At 41.0% G+C, this 17196-nt stretch overlaps 2 protein-coding genes and 1 long non-coding RNA gene across 3 annotated transcripts; 2 read left to right on the forward strand and 1 right to left on the reverse strand.

Annotated features, from left to right (window-relative positions):
- The first annotated feature begins 964 nt into the window (after positions 1-964).
- Positions 965-9301, forward strand: pop4 (POP4 homolog, ribonuclease P/MRP subunit). Its single transcript, XM_079497233.1, has 7 exons — positions 965-1119; positions 4035-4093; positions 4473-4696; positions 6369-6446; positions 6599-6660; positions 7045-7146; positions 8435-9301. Exons 1-7 carry the CDS (start codon positions 1113-1115, stop codon positions 8569-8571), a joined length of 669 nt encoding a protein of 222 aa, XP_079353359.1. The 5' UTR covers positions 965-1112; the 3' UTR covers positions 8572-9301.
- Positions 8986-11475, reverse strand: LOC306920474. Its single transcript, XR_013789665.1, has 2 exons — positions 11013-11475; positions 8986-9837 (listed from the first exon to the last, which is right to left on the reverse strand). It is a non-coding gene; the product is annotated as an uncharacterized lncRNA (long non-coding RNA).
- A 4063-nt stretch (positions 11476-15538) lies between these two features.
- plekhf1 (pleckstrin homology domain containing, family F (with FYVE domain) member 1) lies at positions 15539-17120 on the forward strand. The gene is made up of 2 exons (XM_079497230.1): positions 15539-15862; positions 16211-17120. Exons 1-2 carry the CDS (start codon positions 15619-15621, stop codon positions 16825-16827), a joined length of 861 nt encoding a protein of 286 aa, XP_079353356.1. The 5' UTR covers positions 15539-15618; the 3' UTR covers positions 16828-17120.
- The last annotated feature ends 76 nt before the right edge of the window (positions 17121-17196 follow it).

Consider the following 17196-nt stretch of genomic DNA (forward strand, 5'->3'; position numbering starts at 1 on the left):
AACCCACCTCACCCCTGCCCACTTTGACAGGCTGGAATGGCTTAGGGTTGACGACAGAGTACAGCATCTTGCAATGGGTCTGGTCCACAAGATTCGATACACCACCAAGATACCCATGTACCTGTCTAAATACTTCCTTAATGTTAACGAAGTCCACACCCACAACACCAGAGGGAGTGCAACAAACCATGTACAACCTAGATTCTGCACAAACAAGGGACTAAATTCTTTTCGCTCCTATGCCACCGAAATGTGGAACGCCCTACCAACAGTCATTAAGACATGTGAATCCCTTGACTCCTTCAAAACCGCTCTCAAAGGGCACCTACGGACGGCTGCAATTCGAAACTAAAATCTGAATCCCCCCCCCCCTTTTCCCCCTCACTGTATATGTTTCTTTTCCCTTTTTACCTCCTTTATGATGAATTCCTGTTCTGTTCTTTGACTATATAGTAGTGTCTATCTGTACGTCTCTAAATGTTTTGATGAATTGAACATGGTGGACCCTCTTGTAAACAAGTGTAATGCTTAATTGGGTCGTCCACTCACAGTTAACAGTCTTTGTATTGAGTTTGTGCTTGAAATGTACTGTAATTCTGCAAACTGTTAATACATATTTCAATCAATCAATCAATCAATCACTATCTCTCTCTCTCTGTTTCTGGCACAACAGCGCCACTTTTGCCCCTACTGGTACTCTAAACATAGTCACATAGTCCCGGACATTGCTGTTCCTTGGAGGGGTTGCACCACTCAAAAATACCGCAAATCTAGGCTACTATCTGCAATCCCACCGTGACATGTTGTGATGAGGTTATTTACCCGGGGGTTACCTACACTTTTATTTTGCAGTTTTGCATATTTCTGATCCGGTCTAGAATAGAATCCATCGGATTATGGACTAGTCTCGCGTTGCCTGACTGTTGCCACCATAGATATATCTATGGTTGCCACTCGCAATTTCCAAATGCTGCATTCGGAGATCGGAAACAACCCCCGGAACAAAAGCGTGAAGGAATAGATTCACGCGGAACAAAACACTGCTGCGCCGACGGCCGGATGCGGATATTAGGCTTTTGTGACGCGACGAGAGATAGCAAACACACGTGAAAATGTTTGGTGAGTTTGTTATTTGACTTTTCATTGATAACTATATGAATAACAAACATTGATTAGACCATTCAGTGATCTCGATTTAAACATTGATGTGATGCTAATTTATAAGCTAATAAACTAATCTATAAGCTAGTCAAACACTATCGTTTTGATTGATTATATTGATGCATTTATTAACAGATTGTAAAATTACAGTACATTTCAAGCGCAACTCAATACAAAACTGTTAACTGTGGACGACACCATAAAGTATTAACTTGTTTACAATATGGCCCACCATGTTCAATTCATCATAACAATTAGAGACGTACAAATATAGGTTTTACGGGGGCCAGTTTCGAATTGCAGCCGTCCGTAGGTGCCCTGGTCCTGGTCCCATTGTAGTACAGGAAATCTATGGAAAATACAGGATCAACCTAACTAATTGCAAAAAAAACGAACTCAGCTGATTTTGCATCTTCAATATATCCTGAATAACAGAAAAAAGGTTGCCTGGAATTGTCCGAGGGGAAAGTGTTGAAAATGACCAAATGTGCTGACATCATCACATTTTGCTATGGCCAAATTTAGCCCAATGAGTGATTTTATGCAAAACTAATGCTTGGAATAGATTCAGCATCATGAAAACCCCTAGCCCGTCTCCGGACCCCCCGGGTTGAGCTCCTTTGGACCCCTACCATGTAGGGTCCGGTATCACCGGCTTCAAGCGACATGGGATGCAATCTGATTTACCCTGACTTAGCCCTGTGCTGCGGTGTGGGTGTCACGCTGACATATTCCAAACGAAGCATATGAACGCTATAGGAGACAACGAACCATCTGACCCCCCCCCCGCGAACGGCTCAGAAGCCGTTAAGTATTTTTAATGTTTGTACGACCGTTTTGGCAGCTCTGAAATTCTCTCTTCGGTCCCTCCTTGTTGACATCTCGGTTGGCTAGCTGCGCCTACGAGGCGCGTAGGGAGGCGCTGCTAGCCAACCGAGATGCTGGAGGCGGTACAATGGGATGTCAACAAGAGAGAATTTCAGAGCTGCCAAAACGGTCGTACAAACATTAAAAATACTTAACGGCTTCTGAGCCGTTCGCGGGGGGGGTCAGATGGTTCGTTGTCTCCTATAGCGTTCATATGCTTCGTTTGGAATATGTCAGCGTGACACCCACACCGCAGCACAGGGCTAAGTCAGGGTAAATCAGATTGCATCCCATGTCGCTTGAAGCCGGTGATACCGGACCCTACGTGGTAGGGGTCCAAAGGAGCTCAACCCGGGGGGTCCGGAGACGGGCTAGAAAACCCCCTAGTTTGATATGTCACATGCTACTTAAAGCATAAGGAAATTTAGAAAATATTGCCTTATAATAGGATGTCAATGGTGGCCATACTGTACAGGCCATTTTCAACACTTCCCCTCAGACAATTCCAGGCAACTTTGTTTCTGTTATTCAGGATATATTGAAGTTGCAAAATCAGTTGAGTTTGGGTTTTTTGCAATTAGTTAGAGGTCAAATTACATTATTACTGGACTATTGAGAGCGGTTTTGAAGGAGTCAAGCCTTGAAGGGATTTGCATGTCTTAATGACTGTTGTATAGGGCGTTCCACCTTTTGGTGGCATAGGAGCAAAAATGTAGTCCCTTTGTGCCAAATCTGGGTTGCACATGGTTTGTTGAACTCCCTCTGGTGTTATGCGTGTGGACTTCGTTGACATTAAGGTGGCAGCGGTGGCCGAACGGTTTGCGGCGCGGTCTTGATACCGGAAGGTCGCCAGTTCGAATCCCCGGACCGGCACATTAAAATTACCACTGCTGAAGTGCCCTTGAGCAAGGCATTGAACCCCTACCATGAAATGTTCTATGAGCAGGGTGTGGCTGCAAGCATCTCGAGCTTAGTCCACTTCCCTGGGTAAACAAAGAACTTTGCTTTGCTTTAAGGTTATCTTGGTGCTGTATCGAATCTTGTGGATCAGACCCATTGCAAGATGCTGTACTCTGTCGTCAACCCTAAGCCATTCCAGTCTGTCAAAATGGGCAGGGGTGATGCGGGTTCGAGGCATGAGGCCAAGTAGTAACTGACCAGTTTGTTTTGGGAAGTCTTGATGTGCTGTGTTACCAAGAGGTGCGCGCATAGTCGACTCGTAGAAACCTTGTACTAGGGCTCCAGTGAGCTTAGAATAGAAACAGGGCGGTAGTTGCCGGGGTCTAATTTGCTCCCTTTCTTGTGCAGGGGGGTTACTTTGGCCAGTTTGAAGTCTTGGGGGACCTGTCCCTGAAGTCTTGGGGGACCTGTCCCTGTTTGATGGAGAGGTCTATTATGTGGGTGATGATTGGAGCTATAGAGATGGCTGAGTCTCTGAGAAATTTAGAGGGAATATTGCCAGTGGCCTTGTGGGGTTGATATTGGTAAATTTGGTTTTAAAGCCAAGCCATGCTTCTTCGACTAGTGTGCTCCTGAGCTCATCGGACCAATCCAGATTCTCCAGTTCCAGGTTAAAGGCCTCGCCTAGAGTAGGGTTTGAGGTGTTTTGTGAGTACAGAAAATCATAAACTTATCGCTAAGCCTGCATACGTTAAGGAAAAGAAACAAAGTGTTTGGTATGTTTCTTTTTCTTTTTTACCTCCTTACATGATTTCCATATTATACCAAGTGTATATTTGTTTGTCTCCAAATGTTTTGATGAATTGAAAATTGTGGACCCTGTTGTAAACAAGTGTAATGCTTTATCAGTGTGTCGTCCACAGTTTATCAGTCTTTGTATTGAGTTGTGCTTTCATGTGAAATTTCACATGAAATTCCATTCTGCAAACTTAATAGATATTTCAATTAATCAATCAATCACGATATATTATGTATTAACTCTTAACTGACCAAAGGACAATGTTATTACATAGTACCTTAAATATACAGTATGTTGTCTTCCACAGAAGACAAACTTGTCCGGGCCCTAATTCCTCATGAACTCGAGGAGGTTCTGGGTGTTGAGGTGAGTACACTCAAACAAAATGCTAAGGCCCCCCTCCTTTACTGTATTTATTTTTTAAATGTCTAACAGTTTATATGATTTAGCATAGTACTGTATATTTTTATTGTATGTCATTAAATGTTCAAGTCATAGGCTTTCTTCTTGGGTTTTAAATCTTCTTAGCAGAAAGTGAACTGTACTTTCCTGTTCTTTTTTCTGCTATGGCTGCCCACCTGGTTTATAATAAAGGATTTTGCATCCTGGATGGTACAGGGCAATCAGTGTTTTTATATTGTGAAGTGTAACATCTTAGAGTTAGTGCGTTTTGTGTTATCAGAGCAGAGTCCTACTCCTTGCATAATATTTTGGTAATTTAACTTGAATTTTTCTGTCTTCTCAGTCTCAAAAGAAGCTTCAAGCGGAGGCTTTCACTAAGTCTTTTGTGAGGAACAGCATGCGTACCATGACACCACAGCAAGTTAGCAGCATGCTTGAACACAAGGCTGTGGTCCTGCAGTATGCCAGACACCCACAGAAGGACAAAAAGAGCAAGAGAGCCAAAGGTCTTAACGCCAGACAGAAGAGGGAGATGAAGGTCTTCCAGATTAAACCTGAGCACCAGAGGTTGGTCTGGTGTGTTCTTGTCCCATTTACTGTAGTGGCGCTTTGCCTACTGGGATCTTCCAGGGTGAAAGAAGCATTATCTTGCTGGGCAGTGGGCAATATGCCTTATGGCCTAAAATGTCTCTATTTTGATTTAGTCTAAAGGTGCGTTCAGACTTGAATTTAAATATTCGCCTCGGTTTGTCCCTGACGCAAGATCGGGCTTTGATCGCTGAGGTTTTGCTCGCTGTATGTGAAAGGAGCTGCGAGAAGATCCAGCGCCGATAAAAGCGCTTGCCGGCGTCTCCCCGACCATTTCTGAATATCTAGCACGTTTGATATTTGACTCTGCGCCGGTTAAAAAAAAAGACTCCTGTAGTGTGAAATACATAACGATCTGATGACTCGCCGACAACTTTAAAACTCCTACAGTGTGTAGGGGCCATTAGTCTATATTTAGTCTTCTGAAAAACCTTAGTCAACAAAATTAACACTGATTGGTATCACAATATATTTTGCCTATTGATATGAATATTGTGATGTGAAATTCCCAGTGTTCAATTTGTTGAAGAACACAAATGTAACACAAATACTATATTTATATCCTTTATAAATATGTAAAATAAAATGGGAAAATAAATAATTGGCTACAATACTCATAAAAGTGAAAACGAGTGTGTACTCAGAGATGTAGAGAGATGCTACTCGTACATGTCCACAAATGTTAGTCATCATTAAGCAGTCGTGTTATCTGTGTGTATCTTCAGGTGCATACAGTAACTTGTCCAACATGCACATACTTCTCTGCTCCCAATCTTCAACATAATTCTCAGAGACTTAAATACAGTTTCATTGTGCAACGTTACAGTTGTCGGTCTTGCTACTAGTCTTAACTTTACAGGAGCTGCAAAAGAAGCTTAGCTTGATATACATTTGATCACCCTCGATATGTTTTATTGAACAAATGTAGTGTTGCCTGTCTATCGCAAATAGCAATACATACAAATCTATAGTTGTTGTTTTTTCTGTTAAATTCTTTTGCACATAGCGTTAGGATTGTCTTATCATTTTGTAACTACTTTGGTCATGTTTGTGTCTTATTTCGCCACCATAGACTGCAAGCAGGCCCGGATTGGACAGTCTGAAGGGCAGTCATGGGGCTGGGGCTGAGTCCAAATGAAAAGAAAAAGTAATACAAAAAATAATAGTCTTTGAGCCGCATTTGGGCCAGTGAAAAAGACCACATTATGCCAGGGCCGTTTTTCTGTGTCAGTCCGTGCCTGTCTGCAAGAGCTACAAAATAAAATAATCAGTGTTAATTTATATATTTGTAACTTGGATATTGTACAATTGTAACCAAATAGACCCATAAGTGTGTTAAATAATATTCAGCAGCAGGGATGAACTTCTGCCTCTTCATTTTTGTCTATACACACCAGAGTGCTGCTATGTGGTTCTTATCCATATTGCCTGCAATGTTCCTGCATACCAGAAAGTGGTTTATTTCAGAGCCATATCTGTTGGAAGGCACTCTGGAATACATGCATTAACTATAGTACATTAAATGTAAACCACAAAACCAGCACAGTTGCATAGAAACGTTGTATTTTATGGTACAATGCTGTTATGCGTGAATGTCAGGATATTTTTATGTTATTACTTTTGTAAGTAAATCAAATGCTCTCAACTCTAGGTATGAACTTTTCCTACCTCTTCATGACCTATGGAAGCAATACATCATTGACTTGTGTAATGGATTGAAACCAGGAAGGTGAGAATCGTTTTTTTATCTATTTCTGCCAGTCATTCAAAATTAATTTTTTCTCAATTGTTATTGTAGCTTTAAGCTTGTCAGACAAAATATTCTGTTCTTTGCCGTACATTAGCAGGCATGTATTGTTTAAACAAATCTCTTTTACACAGCAATCCACAGACAATTCAGCAAAAGCTTTTGAAGGCAGACTTCCATGGTGCAATTCTCACCGGTAAGAGTTTGCTCTTTTTTTTCCCCCCAGGGGAATGTTAAATCAGTTGTCACTAATGTTAAGGCTAGTCTACAATGCGTCACTTTTGTTGCTCTACTGTGGCATACAAGAATGGAACATTTTCAACTCGAGTGTTGACAGTTCTTTAGTTGAAAATACGTAGTCTTTGTTAACCAACAGTGGTGTCGGATGCTTGTCGTCTTAGTATTATAAAATTTGTTGCATAGCCTAAATCAGCAACACTATGCAGTGCTGGAACTTAACTGACGGTGAGAACTTCTCATGTACATGCTCACCATGCATCAGCAACTGTTATCTTCTCATAACTTTGCATGCCATGGGTCATGAATGATGATATATTCTTGTTTCATTTTGATGTCACAGTGGTGCGATCCAAATGCCCATCATATGTGGGTACAACAGGGATTCTGGTCCAGGAATTCAAGCACGTGTTCAAAATCATCACGAAAGAGGACAAACTAAAGGGTAGGTCACAGCTGAATTTAGTCAACGTCTTATTTTGACTGTTCATGCCTTGGTGTTTAGTTATGTTTGATTACGATTTTGTTTCTATACATAGCCACTTAAAATGCATTGATACAGTCCATATGACTTAAATCACCACTTTTCAACTTATTTTCATAGAATTGGTCCTCACTAATGTTTATGATAAAATACGACAATTTTCTACTCAGTCTGTGTCTCACAGGAGGGCTGCGGGCAGTTCAGTAACCCGTCCACATCATTGATGACATCATTGTTAGGCAGATTTATTTTTAAAACAAGATTTAAAAAATATATTTATATAGATTTTTATTATCGTGAGAACGATAGCTTCCATTATCGCATTGCAACTTTTCACGAATATAATAATAATAATAAACTTTATTTATAAAGCGCTTTTCGAAAACAATGTTTACAAAGTGCTTTACAGTGTCAAAGGATAAACAACAATCAAATGAAAATGCATAAAAATAGACAGTGTAAGACAATAATAGAACATATACAGTACATACATGGACATGAAAGAAAAAAGAGCAATATGATGAATCTAAGGAAAGGCTTTAGTGTACAAATGTGTTTTCAAATGTGATTTGAATGTTGACACAGAGTTAGCTAGCCTTAGAGCGAGAGGTAGGTCATTCCAGAGTCTGGGTGCCCGGGCAGCAAAAGCCCGGTTGCCCATAGTGACTAAGCGAGTCGAGGGAACTTCCAGGAGGGCCAGACCTGAGGATCTGAGGGTGCGTGCTGGCCTGTAAGGTTTCAACATATCTGAAATATATAGCCAGGATTGGTGTAATGTGGTCCCGCCTCCGAGACCTATAAAGCCTGCAGTTTCTATTAGCTTGGATTCCCCATCGATGATGTCACTGCTGGACGGGTTTCTGAACTGCCCACAGCCCTCCCATGAGACACAGTGACAGAGTGAGTAGAACAAGAATTGTGGGATTTTATTATGGTCATTAGTGAGGACCGGTTATATGAAGGTATGTTGAAAAGTGGTGAAGTGGTCCTTTCACAACGTACATACAGTACATGCTTCGCCATGGCTGCTTTGTCAGTTGGTCTGTCCAAACTGTTCAAGCACAAACCAAGTGCTGGTTGCTTTTATTTTTGGTTTTTATTTCTATAGCTGGCTGAATCCTTTCGGCATTGCTCAGTCATTAAGCAACAGGTCGGCCTGCTGGTGATATCACAGACCGTTGTTTCATTACAAGCTTCATGTTTTAGCATACCGGTACTAACTCATTTCATCTCCTTCCCTTTGTGACAGTTATCCCCAAGAGGAACAGCGTATTCGCAGTGGAAGTTGAGGGCTTTGTCTCCCACATTTACGGCAGCAAGTTTGAACACCGCGCTAGTGAACGCTCAGCCAAGAAGTTTAAAGTCAAAGGAACCTTTGACTTGTAATCGCAGTGATGTGACAAAAGTGGTTTGAGTCTTGTTCTGTGACGTGACACAGTGTTGCTTGCTACCCTACAAGCTTAACCCTATGGTGATGGTCACTAAGCAACGGAAGAGGCACCATTGTGACTGGACGAGTAGCATGGATGTGATGGTGGTGGTGATGACCTCCTGTTTCTCAGTAAGACCTGATAAAGGAACCGTTACTTATGGAGACAGCCTTTATGTAACTTCATCCATTGGACATTCTTGTTGGGTGGGAATTGGACATCATAGCAAGCCGGGGGTTGAAACCTACCAGGAGAATAACATTGTTCAAAGTTCAACCCATTAAAAGCAAATGTCTAAAAGGGGGTTCAGCAGGCAGCCAGAAGGTGCTGTAGTTGGATGAGATGGTCACTCAATTGTCTTTCACACAGAGGTGAAATTGACATGGTTATTGGTTTTGAGTAAATTATTTTTGTTATTGGGTTAGTACCGTTATGGTATGGCGTTGACAGGAGGACTGTGGCTGAAATGTCTACTCTTGTAAAACCAATATATTGAATGCCTCTTGATTCCATAGTTTTTTGAGTGTGTACCTGCAAAATGTTAAGACATTGTATTAGAAAACCAAATGTTTTAAATACCTTATTGGCAAATCAAATGTTTTAAATTCAGCATTATTTACCACAATGTCCCCTAGAGGGCAGACTAACTATTTGGTATGTCTATATAAATAAATCTGTCCTCCTCACCTCAGCTTTATACAGTGTGTCATATAACTGCATAGTATGTATGTGTAGCCTTATTTGTGTTTTGGCTGGGAGAAATCTTGCGAAATATGGAAATGCTATCACTTGTAAGCATTCTTTTCTCCCAGGGATGGAGGATGACCTAGGTTTGACACAAGTTGGATAGATCCAATGAAAACAGTGACATCACAAGAAACCACTGTTTTGATGATGATTAGTTAGTGTGGCAACCAGACTATTGTAATTGTAACACTTTTTCCTATTGTATCCATGTTCTTTCTAGAGATATGTTGTCTTCACTCTTCTTGAAACAACTGACCTGAAAACTTCAATGACTTGATAGAAAATGTGCTGTATGGTCAGCCAAGTTTTTATTTTAAATCATGAATGTATATTTGGTGCATTCTTATTCATTATAGAATAGAGGGTACGCGCATGGCATCATAACCGGAAGTTATGTGGGAAGTGGGAACGCCTACTTGGCAAAAAACTACTGTCTGGCCTTGACAGCCCATACATCCAAACAAAGAAATCCTATCTGATTGCATTAAACAATCAGATAGGACCCCTTCTTTAGGACCCCTTCTTTATTAGACGAGGCATTCTCCATATGGAAGCGTAAGGGCATTAAGACTTTCTGGGATTTATACTCTGAGGGCACCTTCTCCAGTTTCACCTCCCTGAGCTCTAGATACTCTACCTCAATCACACCTTTTCAGATATTTCCAAATTAGACACTACATCTCGTCCAAGTTTACTGGTTTCCCTGTGCTACCCACCACTCAGCCCTGGGATGATTTACTAATTCTGATATCTCAACAGAAGGCAGTTATTTCCCAGTTATACTCTAACATGTCACTTGATAAACACTCCACCAACAACAAAAACAGCTTGGGAACAGGAACTGGGTATTGCACTAACTCAGAAATGGTGGGATGGGGCAATCGACAAGGTTAGCTCCACCACCTCCTGTGCTCGTCTCGGATGAATTCAATTTAAGGTTTTACACAGTCCATTACTCTAAAGCCTTGTCCCCTACTGGCCATCTTCGGCACTCCTGCTGAGTCCCTACGTCTGGACCTTATGAAAACAGACATCGTGGCTTTCACGTCCTTACTATTCAAACGCAGGATTCTCCTGCACTGGAAGGCTGCCCAGCCACCTTTCGTTTCCCAATGGCTAAATGACGTAATGTACTTCCTTCAACTCAAGAAAATTAAATATTCACTCAGGGGCTCCAACGGTAAATTTGTTCTAAAATGGAACCCATTCATACAGTACTTCAAAGACCTACAGAGGTTACCCACAGACGAGACACCATGAGGTGTTAGTCACCCAGACCACGCTGCTATCCTATTTTCTACATTTGTATATCCTCTTATTTATTCTCATCTCTTTCTCCCCTCTTTCTCTAATACTCACTGCTTAGTGTTCACCCACTGACTGCAGGTTGAGGTGCAAATATGCATATAGGCAGGTTTGGTCATGCGCAGTGTAGGTAGGGTGTACTGGAAGGAGTGCCGATGATGAACAGAGCTATTCTCATTTTTGTACTTGTATGTTTATTTCTATTTTTTGTTCCAATAAGTGTCACTGTCAGGCGGTGGGGGGGGGGGGGTGGGTGGGAGGCAGGTGGTCGTCCTCTAGGGAAAAAACAAAAAAGGTTGACCAACTGCTGCTGGTATGAACAATAAAAAACCATAAATACAAAACAAAGTAAAATTCACTTTATGCATGTGCATACAGTGCACATTTGCACTATTGTCAATATTGTGACATAAATCTGAAGGACTTTACTCTGAAAGTAATTGACATTTTTCAACTCCGACCAGTGAAAAAGTAAATAGATTTACAAGGCTATTTTTGCAGTGATAAACATTCAACACTAAGGTAAAACGAAACCTGACATTTCTGATGCTGACTGGCTTTCGTAGCTGAAGCACTTTTCCACCAGGGTTTAACCGGTTGTTTTTGTTGCCTAATTTTGAACCAAAATCATTGGTTCAGATTTCAGAATCAGTTGTTTCGGAACTCGAACCAAAAATTACTACTTCTTGCCCTGAAATGGGAAACAAAGTGGGCAGGTTGGAAGATGCAGATGTGATATAAGAAATTAAGAACAACCATTTCTAGAACCAAAGTTATTTAAACCAGTTAAAGGAGAATTCCATGCTAGAAGGCTTTTTTACCTTCTTACCTTTCTTTGTAGTCGTTACGTCCCCACCAAAGAGGTCCAGGTGTTTTTTTGTGCAAAAACTATTTCCCCTACCATAAGCCCTCAATGAATTGCATTGAATGGGGCTATGGGGTGTTGTGCTAATTCGCTTATTTCCATCGAAATAAGTAGTAAAGTGTGCCGCTTGGGATATTATTTACATTATGAAGAGAGGATACAAAAAAATAATAATTTTGAGCGATGGAAATAAGCGAATTAGCACAACACCCCATAGCCCCATTCAATTCAATGCAATTAATTTAGGGCTTATAGCCAATAAGGAGCTTTTGCACAAAATAACACCTGGACCTATTTGGTGGTAGCCTAATTTTGTTTTTGCCAACGGCTGATTCGGTCTGGCTTATTAGCCAGGCTAATTTGGTGGGGACGTAACAACTACAAAGAAAGGTAAGAAAGCCCTTTAGTATGGAATTCTCCTTTAAACCTGAACCTTGTGGTTATTGTTTTAAATTATTATTTTGATTGACTCCTAATTTCAAGGGGGTGAATATTTATAGCACGCAGTGGTGTAAAGTAACTTAAGTACAATTTTAAGGTATTTGTACTGAGTATTTCCAATTTCCAGTGGTTTTACTTCTAATCAAATATTGTACTTTTACTCCACTATATTTATTTGAAAACTTTAGTTACTAGTAGTTACTTTATAGATTTAGATTATTACAAAACATACATTACCCACTTCAGCCCTTAGCCGCAATTTGCAACTCTAGATTTTTGAGTGGTGCAACCACTCCAAGGAACAGCAATGTCCGTGTTAACCTATGTGACTGTTTGTGTGTGACTCATGTGTGACTATGAGTACCAGTAGGGGCGCTGTTGTGCCAGAAACCGAGAGAGAGAGATAGTGCTGCACTGTTGCCTGCTAATGAGAGAGAGAGAGGGGGGGAAGGGAGTTGCACCACTCAGTTCACACGGGTATGTTTTTTTATTATGGGATGAATCTAGAGTTGCCTCCATACCCTCCATTGACTAGCCTGGCTTGGCCAGCCTCATAGCGGGGATTCACTGAAGATTCTCGGGGAAGAATCTTCAGTGAATCCCCGTTATGAGGGTGCCGTGTCGTTAGTCAGAAGGTTCCTTGTTCCGAAATTACTATCCCTATCTCTAATCCTAACCTAAACATAACCGCAAGCACGGGAGCAGTGCATGTTCGGACCAACGGGACTTCGGATCTATGGGCAGTTCCCGTTATGAGGCTGGCCAAGCCAGGCTATCCATTGACTCCCTACTCATCCAAATTGCGTTTGCGATCTGCTTGTATTAAACAACGTTAAACTCACCAACATTGAAGCTGTAGGTCAAGCTTGAATTTTCCTCTTTCAATCTGCCAAACTCGTTTTTCATAAAAATCCACCGTAGACATGTTATGAGATACTTTCTGTCAAGAAATTCTGTGCAGGTCATTCTTTTTCTAAGTGCTGGAGTTTAGAAGCACTCGTCGTAAGTCACTGAACGGCCCTGCGTACCACCTGTTTCGAATCTGCACATAATGCAGGAGGCAGCTGATAGAAATTTTATAATTGGAATGTGAATCTTAATGGGGTCACACAGGATAGAGTGGTCACTTGCTCTAGACAGGTTGAAATTATTATTATATTGAGTAATACTTCCTCGATTTTGATAGGAAGTGGCTCATTTTAATAATGATGAAAATGAGAAAGGTTGTATAATTCTTTGATAACAGAGTGAAACTCTGGGAATGTAAAAATACTTTTAAAGTATTTATATTACAATTGGTGTTCAATCAATTTACCAAAATGGTTATTAAACCTTTAAAACTAATGTTATAATGTTAAACTATATTAATACACTTTTAGATTGTTAATGTTATAATGTTAAGCCTTTTAGATTGTTAAGTTTAAGAATTAGCCTTAACAGGAATACTTTAAGTTAACTACTTTTAGATATAGTCAATGTGAGGTAAATGTTAATAATTTAGAAGGATAATCATTAATAATAGATGTATCTGTTTAAAAGAAAGTAATCAGTATATATTTAGTAAGTATAATAGTATAAAACAAGTGAGCAAATCGCATTATGTACCAGACAGTTTTTCCCACATAGAATAGTAAAAAATGCATGAAAAAGGTTTTTACCTGAAATAACGATGAAGCAGACACAATTTAAGGCAACGTAATTTAGTTTGATCTTAAATCTCAAATTATTTCTCTAAGTCTCGGGTCACAGCCTCGTATACAATACAACTTTGTCAATGTTCAATGATGGAGGTCCTAATGTACATTTGTTATGAGTATGTTTTTATACCACATATTACGTAGGAACAATGATGGATAGCAATGGTGTTAATCTGGGATTGGATGGATGGAAGAGAAGGCACAGAGTTCTAGAATCTTCTCGTCTGTTCGAGGCACTTCTCGTTTGTTCGTTGTTCATGACGTCAAAAGAGCTCGGGACTTATCCCCAGATATGGTTTTGGGATATCTTAAACCCAAACACAGACGGACAGTCTGGCAAACAAATGTTAATTGTCCTGGTGTAGTTTTGGCCTTCAATGAAGCCAGCCTGACCCACCGTGAACAGAGTTCACAGGAGAGAGTGAGAGAATATGAGGAGGTCAAGGGGCCATACAACAAAACGGTATATCAGAAATAATCTAACAGCAGCAGCGCGACCCGTTAAAGAAAACGAGTGCTTCCAAACTGCAACACTTAGAAAAAGAATCACATGCACAGAATTTCTTGACAGAAAGTAGCTCATAACATGTCTACGGTGGATTTTTATGAAAAACAAGCTTGGAGGATAATTCAAGCATGGCCTACAGCTGTAATGTTGGTGAGTTTAACGTCGTTTAATACAAGCAGATCGCAAACGCAATTTGGATGAATAGGGAGTCAATGGAGGGTATTGCAACTCTAGATTCATCCCATTATAAAAAGAGTTGCAAATTGCGGCTATTCAGCCCTATACATTTTTTTGGGCCATTTGAAAATAGGCGATCAGCAAGCTAACAAGGCGTCTATCTGCTATTTTCAAAAGATTTGTATACATTTTGAAATTGTGCTATGGGACATTCTGCATAATGACTACTTTTTACTTTTGGTACTTTAAGTACAACACTTCATGTAACAAAAGAATTTCACTACCCTAAGGAGGAATGGTGGAATGAATGTCAACATGGTCTTCCCGTAAAAGTCATACCTCCTACCGTAAGTCCTAACCCTTAAAACCAGTTTTTCTACTTGTGTACATGACACCACATAGACACCAAATACTAGTCACTTTAACCCTGTGGTTATTTTGCAAACGTGATTGTTTTCAAATGTAATTTGATCAAATTTCTGTTTGTTGCGTCACATCACACATCTGTGTGGATACTGTGACATCACAGCTTCCACTTCAGTAATTGTTTATTAATTTCCTATTACACAAAGCCATTTCTGCAACAACTGCACTTATCATTAAAATTATGTTATTTTGACCATAACCTTGTAGCCTACCTTTTCTACCTCCAAGTTAAACTGTTCAGGACAACCCACTGATCATTCCCACCCAGTTTCTTACACCCATCTATTCTGGACCTGGATTTTGACCTTGACATTTGACCCAAAATGTTGGGGCAGCCCTACTGATCATTCCCACCGATTTTGATGAATTTTGCCCATCCATTCTCGATTGTTGACACGATTACAATGGCCCTGCTATGCATTGTTGCTGCATGGCAAAATTAACGATTTGCTGAAGTTTTGAGAGGGCACTCTTGTTGAGAGCAATACTAATTGACCTAGGGATGTTATAACTTTTGACACATCTGTCTTGCAAATTTCCCTTGAGCAGTAGGACAGTCACTCATGATATGGAGTTAGTTCTCATGTTTGAATGTTACAGTTGACTTTTTCTTTCTTTTTCTAAAGAATTAAAGTAAAGTGTCCTACATAAGCAGTGTACTTTCCACTCTTGCAAAACCTGTTTTGCAAGAGTGATAAACATCAGTTGCTCAGGAGGACCGCCCCACAAAAGCGGCTTCACAGGCACATATAAAAGGCCTACCACTGATCTGTTGTGAGTGTTTAACCTTTCCCCAATCTATCAGTGACACTAGGCTACTCACTCAGTGCACGCACCATGATGGACCAGCTGGCTACACAGCTGAACCGCGAGCGTATCCAAGCAGTAGAGAGTTCTTTCGGTCCCGCGGGGAAACCATTGCTCCAGCCAGACCGTGTTCTGGTTGGAGAAGGACGACTTATGAAGTTGTGTCGCCGAAAGCAGCAGCCCAAGGTTTTCTTCCTTTTCAATGATGTGCTGATATATGGCACTATTATTCTGCACGGCCGCTGGCACAAGAAGCAACAGATCATCCCTCTAGGTAAGAAAGAAAAAGCAGGTGCTGCTTCCTTTGAATGTCTTTTTGTTTAGGGTTTAGGCAGTGGGTGCTCAGCTATAATTATATAGAAGTGTTCGGTATAAACAAGAATGTGTATCTGAGCCAGTCTTGCATCCTTTTTTGGGGGTGCCACATTTTCCACTTTGATATTTGAACCTAGATCATCCCTCTAGGTAAGCTCCTCTGATTGTTATTGGAAAACAAAAAGTTGGATGATGAGCATTTTTCATAGGTTGAAAAGTGGTGAAGTGGTCCTTTAAGTAATTTAATTAATAATAATTGTAATAATTAATTACAAAATGTATCATGTCCCTTTCACTTTCTCCACAGAGGATGTCCAGTTGGAGGACCTAGAGGATAGCTTGATAATGAAAAACCAGTGGCTGATCCGCACGCCACGCAAGTCCTTCTATGTGGGGGCTGCCTCGCTGGAAGAGAAACGGGCCTGGATGGAGCACATTGAAGACTGCCGTTCTAGGTTGCTCCAGACGGTCGGGTGCCAGGCTGGGTCCACCTTTGCGGTCACCTGGATCCCTGACAGAGCATCCGCCATCTGCATGCGCTGCTCCGACAAATTCAGCACGACACTGCGTCGACACCACTGCCGAAACTGTGGCTTTGTTGTTTGCGCGTCTTGCTCGAAACATCGTCACGTCATAGCACACATCGACCCTGCTAAGCCCGTGAGAGTCTGCCGGCTTTGCCACACGGCTCTCGTGAGTCAGAAGGCCGAGATGACGACACAGGTCAGGGTTGAAACCCAACAAGAAGTTCGGCGCTGGAGTGGGGGCAGCGAGGGGCAGAGTTCATATGGATATAATATGCCATCCAGTGATGAAACGGACAGTGATGAGGGCGAGCTCGCTCCCAACAGGTGGCTGGACTCCCAGGATGTAACCTGGTCACCCTATGTTTACCTCAAGTCAGAGCATGAAAAGCCCAAATAAACATGCAGAGGAATGTTACGGTCATTTGCACTACTTTCATATCTTGACAATTGTTGTTAATGTCAGACACCGTTTTGGAACATATACGTTTAAGGCAACTGTAGTCTAGAGTTGCCTTAGTATAGAAACGTATCTGTTATAAAGTACCTTTTTCCATGCCATTGGCTACTACATATATTGGACTATTTATATCAGTTGTATTTTCCATGGTGTACAGACCTATTGATGCGTTAAGTCAATTTTACTAGTATGTAAACACCAAGAAGACACTGGTGTGAACAGGTTTAATTCAACCATGCTGTATCTAGATTCTATAGGTGTATGGTTTGTTTTATTTATTGTTGCACTTTTTTACTCTTTGCTGCTGTA

The sequence above is a fragment of the Electrona antarctica genome (genome assembly GCF_951216825.1).
Source record: "Electrona antarctica genome assembly, chromosome: 3".
Taxonomy (NCBI): domain Eukaryota; kingdom Metazoa; phylum Chordata; class Actinopteri; order Myctophiformes; family Myctophidae; genus Electrona; species Electrona antarctica.

Bases quoted from the DNA above. Each gene is read 5' to 3' on its own strand.
- pop4 (XM_079497233.1), top strand. The intron at 6,661-7,044 runs GTAAGAGTTTGC...TTGATGTCACAG, and splicing joins CCATGGTGCAATTCTCACCG to TGGTGCGATCCAAATGCCCA. The intron at 7,147-8,434 runs GTAGGTCACAGC...CCTTTGTGACAG, and splicing joins GAAAGAGGACAAACTAAAGG to TTATCCCCAAGAGGAACAGC.
- plekhf1 (XM_079497230.1), top strand. From the start codon at position 15,619: ATGATGGACCAGCTGGCTACACAGCTGAACCGCGAGCGTATCCAAGCA. The intron at 15,863-16,210 runs GTAAGAAAGAAA...CTTTCTCCACAG, and splicing joins GCAACAGATCATCCCTCTAG to AGGATGTCCAGTTGGAGGAC.